The sequence below is a fragment of the Coregonus lavaretus genome (assembly GCF_964263955.1).
Source record: "Coregonus lavaretus genome assembly, chromosome: 3".
Lineage (NCBI taxonomy): Eukaryota > Metazoa > Chordata > Actinopteri > Salmoniformes > Salmonidae > Coregonus > Coregonus lavaretus.
In genome coordinates, this window is record NC_139990.1 from 5,437,333 (window position 1) to 5,450,613 (window position 13,281).

A 13,281-nucleotide genomic window follows, 5' to 3' on the forward strand; every position below is an offset into this window, starting at 1 on the left:
TCGATCCCGGTAACTCTGACCAGCCTTCTGCCTTGCTACTACGTTTTTGGATTTCCCTTGAACTGTACTGCTGCCTTGTTTCATCCGCCCTGTTGTGTCTGTGTCTCCCCCCCCCCAGGACTTCTGGACCACCCACCACCGGCTTCATAGGACGCATCGCTGCCACTGGGGGGGGGCACAGACCCAGCACATTGGACGGGATCCCTGTTACCCCTGGAGCCTTCACTCACTCCCTACTTCCCTTTTCCCTTAAGTTTTAATAAACTTTCTGGTGTGACGCAATTGTGGTCCTCTGGTCGTCTGTCTGAACCGTGACAGTACGATCTGACCATTATGGACTCAGCGCACACTTCCCCCGACATGGAAACCGACGAGCATGAGCAGCAGTTCCAGCAGCAGCAACAACAACTCGCCATGATCATTCAACTCCTCACCAACCTTACCCCAGCCAGTCTGCCCACCAGCCCTGCCCCCGAGTTACCTGCCCCGGTCATTGCAGCCGCTGCTCCGGAACCCAAGATTGGAAACCCCGAGCGGTTCAACGGCGATTCAACCCAGGTCCGGCCATTCCTGACTAGCTGCCGACTTCAGTTCTCCTTGCAGCCAAGGACCTTCGCCACGGAGGGGGCTAAAGTTGGGTATGCCATCACTCACCTGACGGGCCGAGCTCGACTCTGGGGAACAGCAGAGTTCGAACGTCAAACCCCCGCATGTGCAACCTTCGACCTGTTTGCTGAGGAGATGCTGAAGGTGTTTGACCTGGATTCACCAACCGCAGAGGCGTCTCGTGAACTGTTCAGTATTCGACAAGGCAGACGTACAGTCGCAGACCATTCCATCGACTTCCGAACCCTGGCTAGACGAAGTTCTTGGAACACACCATCGTTGGTGGACGCGTTCTTCCATAGTTTGGCTGACTATATCAAGGACGAGTTGGTCTCCCATGAACTGCCTTCCACTCTTGATGAAGCCATCGCACTGACTGTCAGGATCGACAGAAGGATACAGACCCGTCGTCGTGAGAGGGGGCGCCAAGGTCCACCTACTACCGGCATTCGGAGAGATCCGACTGGGCTCCTGTCATCTACTGCCACTCACCCAGGTCAGCTTGATCAGTCTGAGCCTATGGAGATTGGGCGAGCCTCTCTCACTCCTGCAGAGCGCCAGCGCCGCTTCACCTCAAACCTCTGCCTCTATTGTGGAGGTGATGGACATCGTGTGGTAACCTGCCCTTTAAAGGGCCGAAGCTCACCGGGCATAGGGGGAGTCCGGTTGAGTTCAATGACCATCCAGTCCTCCGACCGCAAACCCCTGCTGCAAGTTCACCTCCGCCTCTCTGACTCAACTCACACCCTGGCTGCTCTGGTGGATTCTGGCGCCGAAGCCAACATAATGGACATCAAGCTGGCACGCTAACTGGGACTGGAGAACCTCCGTTTGACACCTCCTATTCCTGCCCGGGCACTGGACGGACACTTACTCGGATCGGTCACTCATGTCACGGCCCCGGTCTCGATGGGTCTGTCCGGAAACCATCAAGAAACTATCCAGTTTCACCTGCTCCCCTCTCCAGGCCAACCCCTCATCCTGGGTTACCCATGGCTCCGCCGGCACAACCCTCAGCTCGACTGGGTGACCGGGGTGATCAGGGAGTGGGGAGAGGACTGCCACCGAACCTGCCTGCTTGCTGCCGCACTACCCCCTCGGCCAGTACCTACTAACTCCGCTCCTGACCTCTCCAATGTCCCAGAATGCTACCATGGTCTCAGAGAAGTGTTTAACAAAGCAAGAGCCACATCTCTGCCCCCTCACCGACCGTACGACTGTGCCATCGACCTCCTTCCTGGAACAGCCCCTCCAAAGGGTCGTCTTTATTCGTTGTCTGCTCCTGAAAGAAAGTCCATGGAGGACTACATCAATGGCTCTCTGTCCGCAGGATTAATCCGTTCATCTTCATCTCCTGCTGGTGCTGGCTTCTTCTTTGTGGGGAAGAAGGACGGATCTCTTCGCCCCTGCATCGACTACAGGGGACTCAACGACATCACAGTGAAAAACCGTTACCCTCTGCCTCTGCTCACCTCTGCTTTTGAGTTGCTCCAGGGAGCCACTGTTTTTACCAAGTTGGATCTCAGAAACGCTTACCACCTAGTGCGGATCCGGGAGGGAGATGAATGGAAAACCGCATTCAATACACCAACAGGCCACTACGAGTATCTGGTTATGCCTTTTGGCCTCACCAATGCTCCTGCTGTGTTCCAGGCTCTAGTGAATGATGTACTGCGGGACATGTTAAACAAGTTTGTCTTCGTTTACCTGGATGACATCTTAATCTACTCCAGAAACCTGTCTGAACACACCCGCCATGTCCAGCAAGTCCTTCACCGTCTTCTGGAGAATTCCCTCTACGCCAAGGCAGAGAAATGTGAGTTTCACGTCAAGACAGTGGCCTTCCTGGGGTACATAGTGGCAGAGGGAAGTATCCAAATGGATCCTGCCAAAGTATCAGCAGTCACTTCATGGCCAGTTCCGGAGAACAGAAAGAAGCTGCAACAGTTTCTGGGGTTTGCTAACTTCTATAGAAAGTTTATCCGGAACTACAGTACCGTTGCTGCCCCTCTCACTGCTCTAACCAGCACCAAGCAACCCTTCACCTGGACCCCAGCAGCCGACAAAGCCTTCAGTACCCTCAAGGTGAGGTTCACCTCCGCTCCCATCCTCCAGATGCCTGATGTGGACCGGCAATTCATTGTGGAGGTGGACGCCTCGGATGTGGGAGTTGGTGCTGTGATTTCTCAGTGGGCTGCGGAGGATAGGAAGCTCCATCCCTGTGCCTTTTTCTCACGTCGGTTGTCCCCCTCTGAGTGCAATTACGACATAGGGAACCGTGAGCTGCTGGCTGTGAAGCTTGCCTTGGAGGAGTGGCGTCACTGGCTGGAGGGGTCCACCATTCCATTTCTCGTTTGGACCGATCATAAGAACTTGGAGTACATCCGCACGGCCAAACGGTTGAACTCCAGGCAGTCCCGCTGGGCCCTGTTCTTCACCAGGTTTAATTTCACTCTGTCATACCGGCCTGGATCACGCAACACCAAGCCAGACGCCCTCTCCCGTCAATTCCAGAAGGATGACACCCCCTCCAAGGACCCTGTGTCGATTCTGCCAAGTCCCTGCATCGTTGCAGCTCTGACCTGGGCTGTTGAGGAACAGGTGCTGGAAGCTCTCCGTAACCAGCCAGGTCCCAGCACTTGCCCAGCTGACCGCCTTTTTGTCCCCGAAAACCTGAGGTCCCAGGTCGTTCAGTGGGGACATGACTCCCGCCTAGCTTGTCACCCTGGCTCCACCCGCACTTACAACCTGCTCGCCCAGAGGTTCTGGTGGCCCTCTCTGAGAAAGGATGTACGGGAATTCGTCCAAGCCTGCCCCATCTGCAACCAACACAAGTCGTCCTGCCAGCCCCCAGCCGGATTGCTGCAGCCCCTGCCTGTGCCCAGACGTCCCTGGTCTCACATCGCCCTTGACTTTGTCACGGGGCTGCCCCCTTCAAGTGGCATGACCGTCATTCTCACCATAGTTGACCGATTCAGCAAGATGGCACACTTCATTCCCCTCCCCAAGCTCCCAACCGCCAAGGAGACCGCCCAGGTGGTCCTGGAACACGTCTTCCGGATCCACGGACTGCCAAAGGATGTAGTTTCTGACCGTGGTCCACAATTCTCCTCCGCTTTTTGGAAGGAGTTCTGTCACCTGCTGGGAGCCACAGTCAGTCTGACTTCCGGATTCCATCCCCAATCCAATGGGCAGTCAGAGCGGGCAAATCAGGAGCTCGAGAAGGCACTGCGATGCATGACTTCACGCAACCCCCACTCCTGGTCGCAGCAATTGACATGGGTGGAGTACGCACACAATTCTCTGACCTGCTCTGCCATCGGTATGTCTCCTTTCCAATGTGTTTATGGATACCAGCCTCCTCTATTTGCCAGCCAGGAAGAGGAGGTTACTTGCCCATCTGCACTTGCTTTTGCCCGTCGATGTCGCCGCACCTGGTCACAAGCCCGAGCCACACTCCTCAGATCCGTTGCCAGCTACACTACCGGGGCCAACCGTCAGAGAATTCCTGCTCCCACCTACCATGTTGGTCAAAGGGTGTGGTTGTCATCGAAGAACCTGCCACTCAGGGTGGAGTCGCAGAAGCTGGCACCTCGGTTCATTGGCCCATTCCCTATCATAAGAGTGATTAGCCCAACTGCTGTCCGGCTCCAACTGCCTAATTCCCTGAGGGTGCACCCCACTTTCCATGTGTCTAAGATTAAGCCCATTCATGAGAGTCCGCTGGTCCCTGCTGCGCCTTGTCCTCCTCCTCCACGGCTCGTCGATGGTGGTCTGGTTTACACCGTCCGCCGCCTGCTTCGGTCCAGACGGAGGGGTAGGGGTCTCCAGTACCTCATTGACTGGGAGGGCTATGGACCTGAGGAAAGGACCTGGGTGCCAGCTAGTCGGATTGTGGATAGGACTCTCATCACCGCCTTCCACCAACGGCATCCTGATCAACCTGCAATCCGTAGGGGCCGCCCCAGAGGGGTCCCTAACCGTCCTGCCCGCTCGGCTTCCTGTCCTGTGCCTGATCCTGTCTCGGGACCTGTCCCATCTCCCGACCACGGCCCTCCGGCTTCCTCCGAGGATGAGGACGTTCACTCGGACCGTTCGGAGGAGTTCTAGCCCTCCTCCGGCTCCCCTCCTCCCGCCCGGCGTGGTGTTGCTCTTGGGACTTCTGGGGCCGTCCCTTGGGGGGGGGGGTTCTGTCATGAGCCTCTCACTCCACCGGGTTACCACCTTAATTTTCTTCCACTCTGCTCACCACTCTCTCTACTCAGCCTAACTAGCTCCACCTGTCCCTGCTCTGCTCTGCTCTAATTACTCTGCCAGCTGCGCTGCATTACCCACTACCTCTCCCAGTATTTAAAGCCCTGTCTTTCAGCTCTCCTTTGTCAGATCGTCTGCAAAGCTCACACCCGGAACCTGTTTGCTCGCGCTTCTGGCTCACCCTGGTTTTGTGTTCCCGGACCTGCCTGATGTTTGGATACTCTTCTGCCCCAGGAGATCCAGACCTGCTTTTTGCCATAACGACTCCTGACTACTCTTCGATCCCGGTAACTCTGACCAGCCTTCTGCCTTGCTACTACGTTTTTGGATTTCCCTTGAACTGTACTGCTGCCTTGTTTCATCCGCCCTGTTGTGTCTGTGTCTCCCCCCCCCCAGGACTTCTGGACCACCCACCACCGGCTTCATAGGACGCATCGCTGCCACTGGGGGGGGGCACAGACCCAGCACATTGGACGGGATCCCTGTTACCCCTGGAGCCTTCACTCACTCCCTACTTCCCTTTTCCCTTAAGTTTTAATAAACTTTCTGGTGTGACGCAATTGTGGTCCTCTGGTCGTCTGTCTGAACCGTGACAGAATCAGGTTAGTAACACCTGGGGTTGGAGCGAAAACCTACAGGAGGGTAGCTCTCCAGGAACAGGGTTGGGCAACACCTGCTGTAGATAATGCTTCTCTGCACAAAGACGAGAAGGAAACCAAAATTCAAATAGCAGCTGTGTCCAACAATGTGTCGTCGTGATTGTGACTCATCTCTCCTAATATTTTGACAAAGAATGAATCCACAGGGCTTGTCCTCTCTCCGTCTCTCTATGAACAGTGAGCAGAAGACGTGTAGCCGAACTGAGATTACTCCTTCGTATAAAGTAACTAAGCCATCATGAAATCCAGCCATATGCTTGTGGTTAAAGGGATTCTTTTTTGTGTATGCTGTATGTTCATTTGGGCCTTTTGGAAAAAACGATTATCTCTCTCGCTTTCTCTCTCTCGCTTTCTCTCTGTGGCTCTCTAGCTTTCTCTCTCTCTCGCTCTCGCTCTCTCTCTCCCACACTTTAATTAATTCACATGAATATTAACACAATATCTTTGAAAGATTTTCTTGCAAACAGCTCCCACCCGCCCTACCCTCCTCCCTCCTTTCTCTCTTTTTTATTACTTTCATCTCTTCTCATTGAACTTTTGGAGCGTTCTTTTCCTTTTCCAGGAAACAGTACATCAGTCTTACCTGACAATTCAAAGCATACTGAGCTACAGACACAAAAATAAAAGGAAGGAGGGGGGAAACTTTTATTTTCGTCTGAGAGAGTTTTCGGAATATTGATGATGTCCCATGTAGCAGTTTAGCAGCCGTACATATGATGTCACTCCAAACATTGAAGTAAATGACGTCATACATACGACCACCAGGCCACCACCAACGTCAGCTTTTAAAGCAAAAAAAATAAAAAAATACATCTCTCTTTCAGACAGTGAGTAAACCTCACATGTATGTAAAGGTCATTCCTCTTTCATTTCCTCCACGTATCCTGCTGAAATAAGAGTGTTACTGAAATAGAGCGTTACTGGAAACAAAGAAAACACAAGCATGAACATCATAGAGATTAAAGAGATCAGTATGAATTTGATTGACCTTTTTACAGTCAGCCAGGCAGGCAAATTTTAATTTAATATAATTACATGGTATAAAAACTTATCGACAGCCAATTTATCATCAGGTGACCATTTAATTTCACATCGACACTGATGAATAGAAGACCAAACGTACAAAGGTATTATTATCAGTACAAAGGTCCTAGTTGAGCCAAAAACCTGTTGATGTACAGATAAAGAAGTTTACCAATACAAGTAAAGGCGAACATATGAAACAAAACAACAAAGAAAACTCATTTCTACATTACCTGGGCATGTTCTATAACAAACTGTAATTACATGAACGTTCTAATAAATTACCATCACCATCATATCGCTTTGCATCTCATGAATATTTAATTCGGCTGATATCTTCTGACTTGATAACAGTGAGTTTCAATGTCATTGAATTTGAACTTTTGAAACAATGTCAGATCTTCAACGTTATATCTACTACCAGAAAAACAATAGGCTGGGCAGCGCCTCCTACTGGAGAGTTGATATGTCTACAGCTACCCTTTGGTCTCCCATCCAGGGATTTAAAGGTGCTACATGGGATTTTTTTGTTGTTGAATTTTTGCATTGTAATTTCAGAAAATGTCCATAATATATCTGCAGTAATAGTGGAATGATCATGTTTCACAGTATTACTTACCCGCCAGTGTTGTGATTGGCTGTTATATTTGCCTATTGATTTCTCCCGCCAGAGCGGAATCTGTTGTCAAAATGGGAATGCTGTTTTGACTTTGTGGCTGTGTTACATTATCTAGTGGAAATCGGGCCAAGCGGCCAATGTAGAAATCGCTCTGTCATTTCCTGGTTCATAAAATTCAATACACTTCGCTCAATTTCAGTTTCTGAGAAAACAAGCACTGAACAGTGTAGGGAATCATTGTACTATTATCTAAATCGGTGTGAAATGTCTTTTCAATAACAACAAATATAATTTTTACAGCTGTTTGAAGCTGGTGGACCAAAACCGAAAGTAAAATCGCGAGAATGATTATTGAGAGATCTACACTTAACTAAAAATATTCACTATTGCAATCAAAGTCATTCCAAAGGGTAGGTTTAACAGAGCAAATTGAATGTAACCATACTTTCTAAGTCACATCATCAATGATACATTTAGGCCTATATACTGCAGCATTTGAGAAGTCATCAACAGCTATTGCTTCAATTCAACCCAGAGTTCAACTAAAAATAGACAATACATATAGGCCTAGGGTTTCAAGCTTTGGTTGATTTTCAAAATGAATCTACAAATGAATAATGAATATGCTGGATTCATGTCTCCATCTCAACCAAATATCGAAGTTAAATAATAGGACTAAATCAAACTTTACTTAAAGAGCATTTAAAGTTTGATTTGATTTAGTCCTATTCTTTAACTTTAACTTTGAATCCAACAGATTATTAATTTGTAAACAAGCTGGATATTTACTTGTATTTGGTTGTCAATGCAACCAAATATCAACATTTTGAAGGAGATGTACAGTATCTTCTATTTAGAATAGTTCCACTGCCTTAGTCTGGCTTTAATTCCAATTTGCGTTCAAGAAGCATGCAAAGGTCACAGGTCTGTGGAGATCTTCACAATTGCTTTAATAATCTGCGCAGAATCTCGAACAGCATTGATCACTTGCACCATGTACTTTAATCTCAACTGCACACCAGTTGATTTGGCTGTGCTATTAGATAAAGCACAGTGATAACACATTAAGTTGTTGTATAAATACAAAATATCTGACATTGTTATGCTTTTAAATGGTTGAAAGCACAGTGATAACACATTTAGATGACAACTAAACCAACAATCAGACATTGTTTTTTTCATTGGAATTTGGTTGTGCTTTTTAGATGGTTGAAAGACAAGACACATTGAGAATTCAACAAACTTCTAGCTGTTTTTTTGAGTGGGTGAATAAAGGTTGAAATCTCAATGATCAACGTCTCAACCAAATATTACCCACATTTCCACGTTGAAATTATGTGATGTGCCCAGTGGGATGCTCCTAGTTGCCAAACTGAACCCATTAGTGATTAACGGATTAGTGAACTACATCAAAATAATCTCTCCGATTTTCTCTATTCGTTAAAAACCAGCCGAGTAAAACGTATTGCAGTTTATCTTGGACCTTTACAGCACGAATCCTGTACAATTTGGTAAAAACATTTAGTTATTTTTATATATATACTGCTTTACAGTAATGAACACAGCACAAAAGTAATCTACCAACAATGATTTGTGTTAATGAGAAGCAGAAGATGGACTCACCACCATGAAAGATATCAGAAGCCAGTAGGAGCTTCTTAACCCCATACTGTCTGGTCCCAGTCAAGTCTGTGGAGACAGAGAAGAGAACATAGCTTAAAATTATGTCAACTCAAAATTAGTTTTTCTAACGGAAAACTGGTTAAACATACGAACAGAACCGGATTGTTGTTTTGGAATACGATGAGGAGGCCTCGAGGGTGGACTGCAGCACAACATTCATTACGCCTTAATGCAAATATACTGCAACAGTGGTTCCCATACGTTTTCCTGTGCCGGGTTGTGGTGTGCATTCATGGGGAGGGAGGGAGGGAATCATTATACTGTCAACAGCATACTGAAGAGGTGCTTCTTTCTCAGGTTGAGTGGCTGGACTGCCATGCCTGGGAGTTAGATTAGAATTTCCCTCAGGTCTCCACTTTGGCCCTGCAGATCCCCACTGTAAGCCAGTTATCTGCTGTGTTACGCCAATCAGTGTGCAGCTGTTAGCTTTCCACACCTCACTGGGGCTCCACAGCAAGTTCCACACTCAGCAGACAGACATGCATCAGTGAGCATGTCATTGTGATTGGCTTTGGAGGTTGGACTGGGGCTGGGGGAGTTCAGTCTAGGAGAAAGGACTGGAGAGGTATAATGTTTCTTTGATTAAGCACTTAATTATTTTAATGTGTTACTTGAAAAACTATAAACCCTTTATGAACCTTATTGATGTGCCATCATAAGCAGTGGCTTGCTCTGGTGCCTAAGAAGCAGTGTAGGAAAGGGAAGTATATCCATGCAAGCACATTTTGTACCGTACAGTCTGAAAACATCCTCAGAACAGGATTATAGTAAAACTCAAAGACAAGGGAGACGACCGTCATGGTCATATGAACAGCTTCGAGTAGAAGTTACCTGTAGGCACAGATCTAGGATCAGCATAACCTCCCCGAATCCTAACCTTAACCAGTAAGATGGGAAACAGTAACACTGACCACAGATCCGTGCGTAGGTGGAACTTCATTGAACTCCAGCCGAGCACAGCCAGTAAAACCCCCTGTTCATTTGTGCATGCCAGCTCCAGCTCCTAACCCTTCCAGATGGCTGAGGGCTGTGCTACACAGAGAACAAGGCTCTTACCCACTGCTGTCATGGCTTACCCACCCGCCTGTGAAATGGTGCTCAGAGAGAAATGCGGTATGGGGGATGTTGCAGAAAAATACCAATGTGCATTTGTGTGGTACCCAGCCATGGGAAGGACCGAAGGAGAGAAGACTGGGGATTGTAATGTAAGTGCCAGTTTTACCTTTTTACCTTGATCCTGTCTTACTACTGTGAGGCAGTTTCCCTCAGGCCAGCATGTGTCGAGTTTTTGTTCCAGAAGCACAGTGTTAATGACCTACTGTTATCGGTTATAAATACTATACAAGAACACCTCTGATGCTGTTTTATAAGCCTTACAGTTATAATCAAAGTCAAAACAAAGATGGTGGGAACAGAGTCAGACCCATGAGGTACACTACATGACCAGAAGTATGTGGACACCTGCTCGTTGAACATCTCATTCCAAAATCATGGAACGATATGGAGTTGGTCCCCCCTTTGCTGCTATAACAGACGCCACTCTTCTGGGAAGGCTTTCCACTAGATGTTGGAACATTGTTGCAGGGACTTGCTTCCATTCAGCCACAATAGTTTTTGTTTCTTATAATTGAGGTCAGGCACTGATGTTGGGAGATTAGGCCTGGCTCGCAGTCTGTGTTCCAATTCATCCCAAACGTGTTCGATGGGGTTAAGGTCAGGGTTCTGTGCAGGCCAGTCAAGTTCTTCCACACTGATCTCGACAAACAATTTCTGTATGGACTTCGCTTCGTGCTGAAACAGGAAAGGGCCTTCCCCAAACTATTGCCACAAAGTTGGAAGCACAGAATCGTCTAGAATGTCATTGTATGAAGTAGCGTTAAGATTTCCCTTCACTGGAACTAAGGGGCCTAGTCCGAACCATGAATAACAGTCCCAGACCATTATTCCTCGTCCACCAAACTTTAATAGTTGGCACTATGCATACGGGCAATCTTGGTTTGGCACCTGCCAAACCAATATTAGTCCGTAGGACTGTCAGATGGTGAAGCGTGATTCATCACTCTAGAGAACGCGTTTCCACTGCTCCAGAGCCCAATGGCGGCGAGCTTTCCACCACTCCAGCCGACGCTTGGCATTGTGCATGGTGATCTTAGGCTTATGTGCGGCTGCTCGGCCATGGAAACCCATTTCAATAAGCTACTGACGAACAGTTCTTGTGCTGACGTTGCTTCCAGAGGCAGTTTGGAATTCAGTAGTGAGTGTTGCAACCGAGGACAGACGGTTTTTACGGGCTGTGAGCTTGTGTGGCCTACCACTTTGCGGCTGAGCTGTTGTTGCTCCTAGACGTTTCCACTTCACAATAACAGCACTTACAGTTCACCAGGGCAGCTCTAGCTGTTCTACATTTCACAAACTGACTTGTTGGAAAGGTGTTGTCCTGTAAAGTTGCCACGTTGAAAGTCAGTGAGCTCTTCAGTAAGGCCATTCTACTTCCAATGTTTCTCTATGGAGATTGCATGGCTGTGTGCTCAATATTTTTTTTTACACCTGTCAGCAATGGGTGTGGCTGAAATAGCCGAATCCACTAATTTGAAGGGGTGTCCACATACTTTTGTATATATAGTGTCCATATTGCTCATGAGGCATTTATAAGTTATATTCTTCAAGAATCAATGGCTATTCATTACAAAGTCCATAAATTGATGTACCAATACCAGATTGCCCCTTTTTTAAAGAGCATGACATTACAAGAATATGTGAGCATGACATTACAAGAATATGTGAGCATGACATTACAAGAATTTAAAACTTTGGGGGACACATTGACACAGAGGTGCATCTTTCACTGGGGACGGGAGGGACATGTAACCCCCCCCATTCTGAAATTGAATTTTTGGCCCCCCCATTTTTATCATTGGAATGTGATACAAAACGAGTCAACGGTGTGCTTTAAGACCAGGCGGATGCCTCCGAGCGGTCTGGTAGGCTGTTTGGAGTGTTTATCTGACTGGAGAAAAAAATTAATTAAAAATGATGTCCCCCCACTTCTAAAACCAAAGTTGCACCCCCTTGCATTGACCTGTGTGGAGAGAAACTGACCTTCATTCAAGGTACACAAGAATACAGGGACCATCAGGGGGACTAGCATTTAAATGGATGAAACTCAAACCAACAACTACATAAATCAAATGACAGCAAGGGAGAAAGATGGAGTGTAATGGGTCCGGGCCAGAGAAACTATGAAGAAACCAGCCATCTGGCTACAAATTGTTTGAATTCACACTCAAGCGAGAGCCGTCCGTCTTCTTGGTTCTCTGGTTGCATTCCAAATGGCACCCTATTTCCTACTTAGTGCACTACTTCTGTAGTGCACTATACTATATAGGGAATAGGGTGCCATTTGGGACGCATCATCTGTCCCTCCCTGCCTCAGACATCCCTCTAAGACAGAGCTGGGCAACTGGCAGCCCCCCTTTTGAAGGCCCTTGGATAAATTCCCCCCCACCCCAAATTCTTCCTGTTTCCGAGGAAGAATAGTAGAATACACAAGGTGCAATTTTCTAAATTTGGTTGTGCATCAACAGTTTCTCTTGTTATGTCAGTCACTGATAGTCACTCAATTTGCCCATGTCAGCTAAAAATTTTTTTTATTAGTAAGTTAACTGGCCGCTAGACTATCTAAACTTGTAGTAATCATGGTCAAATTACTGACTGGTAGGCTCTATTGATTTTGTTAGTCAGTCTCACTCAGATATCATATTAAAATATTACCAATTGGTCCTCTGTAGCTCAATTGGTAGAGCATGGCGCTTGTAACGCCAGGGTAGTGGGTTCGATCCCCGGGACCACCCATATGTAAAAATGTATGCGCACATGACTGTAAGTCGCTTTGGATAAAAGCGTCTGCTAAATGGCATATTATTATTATATTAAAAACGGCAAACATTTCTCTACACTCTATGGCAAAACATTTGGAATTGCAGGAAATTAGCTGTAAAACGGATCATTTTTCTCTCCGCCCCATGGCAAAATGAGTAGAATTACACAAAAGTAACACAAAAACTTACAAATGTGTGTGAAATAATTTATAAAATTACCAAATATTTTCTCTGCCCCATGGCAAAATGTGTAGAATTGCAGCAGCAGCAAATTAGCTTTAAAACAGCAACATTTTCTCTACATCCCATGTCAACATGTGTAGAATTGCACAAAATGAACTCGTAAAATGTACAAATGCCCATTCCTGCTCTAAGATGTGCGACACAATAGGGAGAGAGTGCCTCAAATACAGAAGGTGCGTTTCAACAAGAAGAATGACAGCCCAGTCAACATCAATACTGATGGCTGTTTTACTAAAACGTGACATAAGTGAATTGCGAGCCATTTTAGTCAACAGTGAGGGAGTGTTTGAGCTTTGTCTAAGGACAAAAGGAGAAA

The 13,281-nt window shown here is 47.2% G+C and overlaps 1 protein-coding gene across 1 annotated transcript in view; it reads right to left on the reverse strand.

The window, feature by feature from the left end:
* The window catches only part of LOC311117392 (calcitonin gene-related peptide type 1 receptor-like), a gene marked incomplete at both ends in the record, with an annotated part of 55,957 nt that extends 47,128 nt beyond the window's left edge, over positions 1–8,829 (reverse strand). The window contains one exon of the mRNA XM_084157516.1: positions 8,785–8,829. Coding sequence (XP_084013642.1) covers positions 8,785–8,829 — 45 coding nt within the window. The remainder of the gene's footprint in view (positions 1–8,784) is intronic.
* Positions 8,830–13,281: the final 4,452 nt, after the last annotated feature.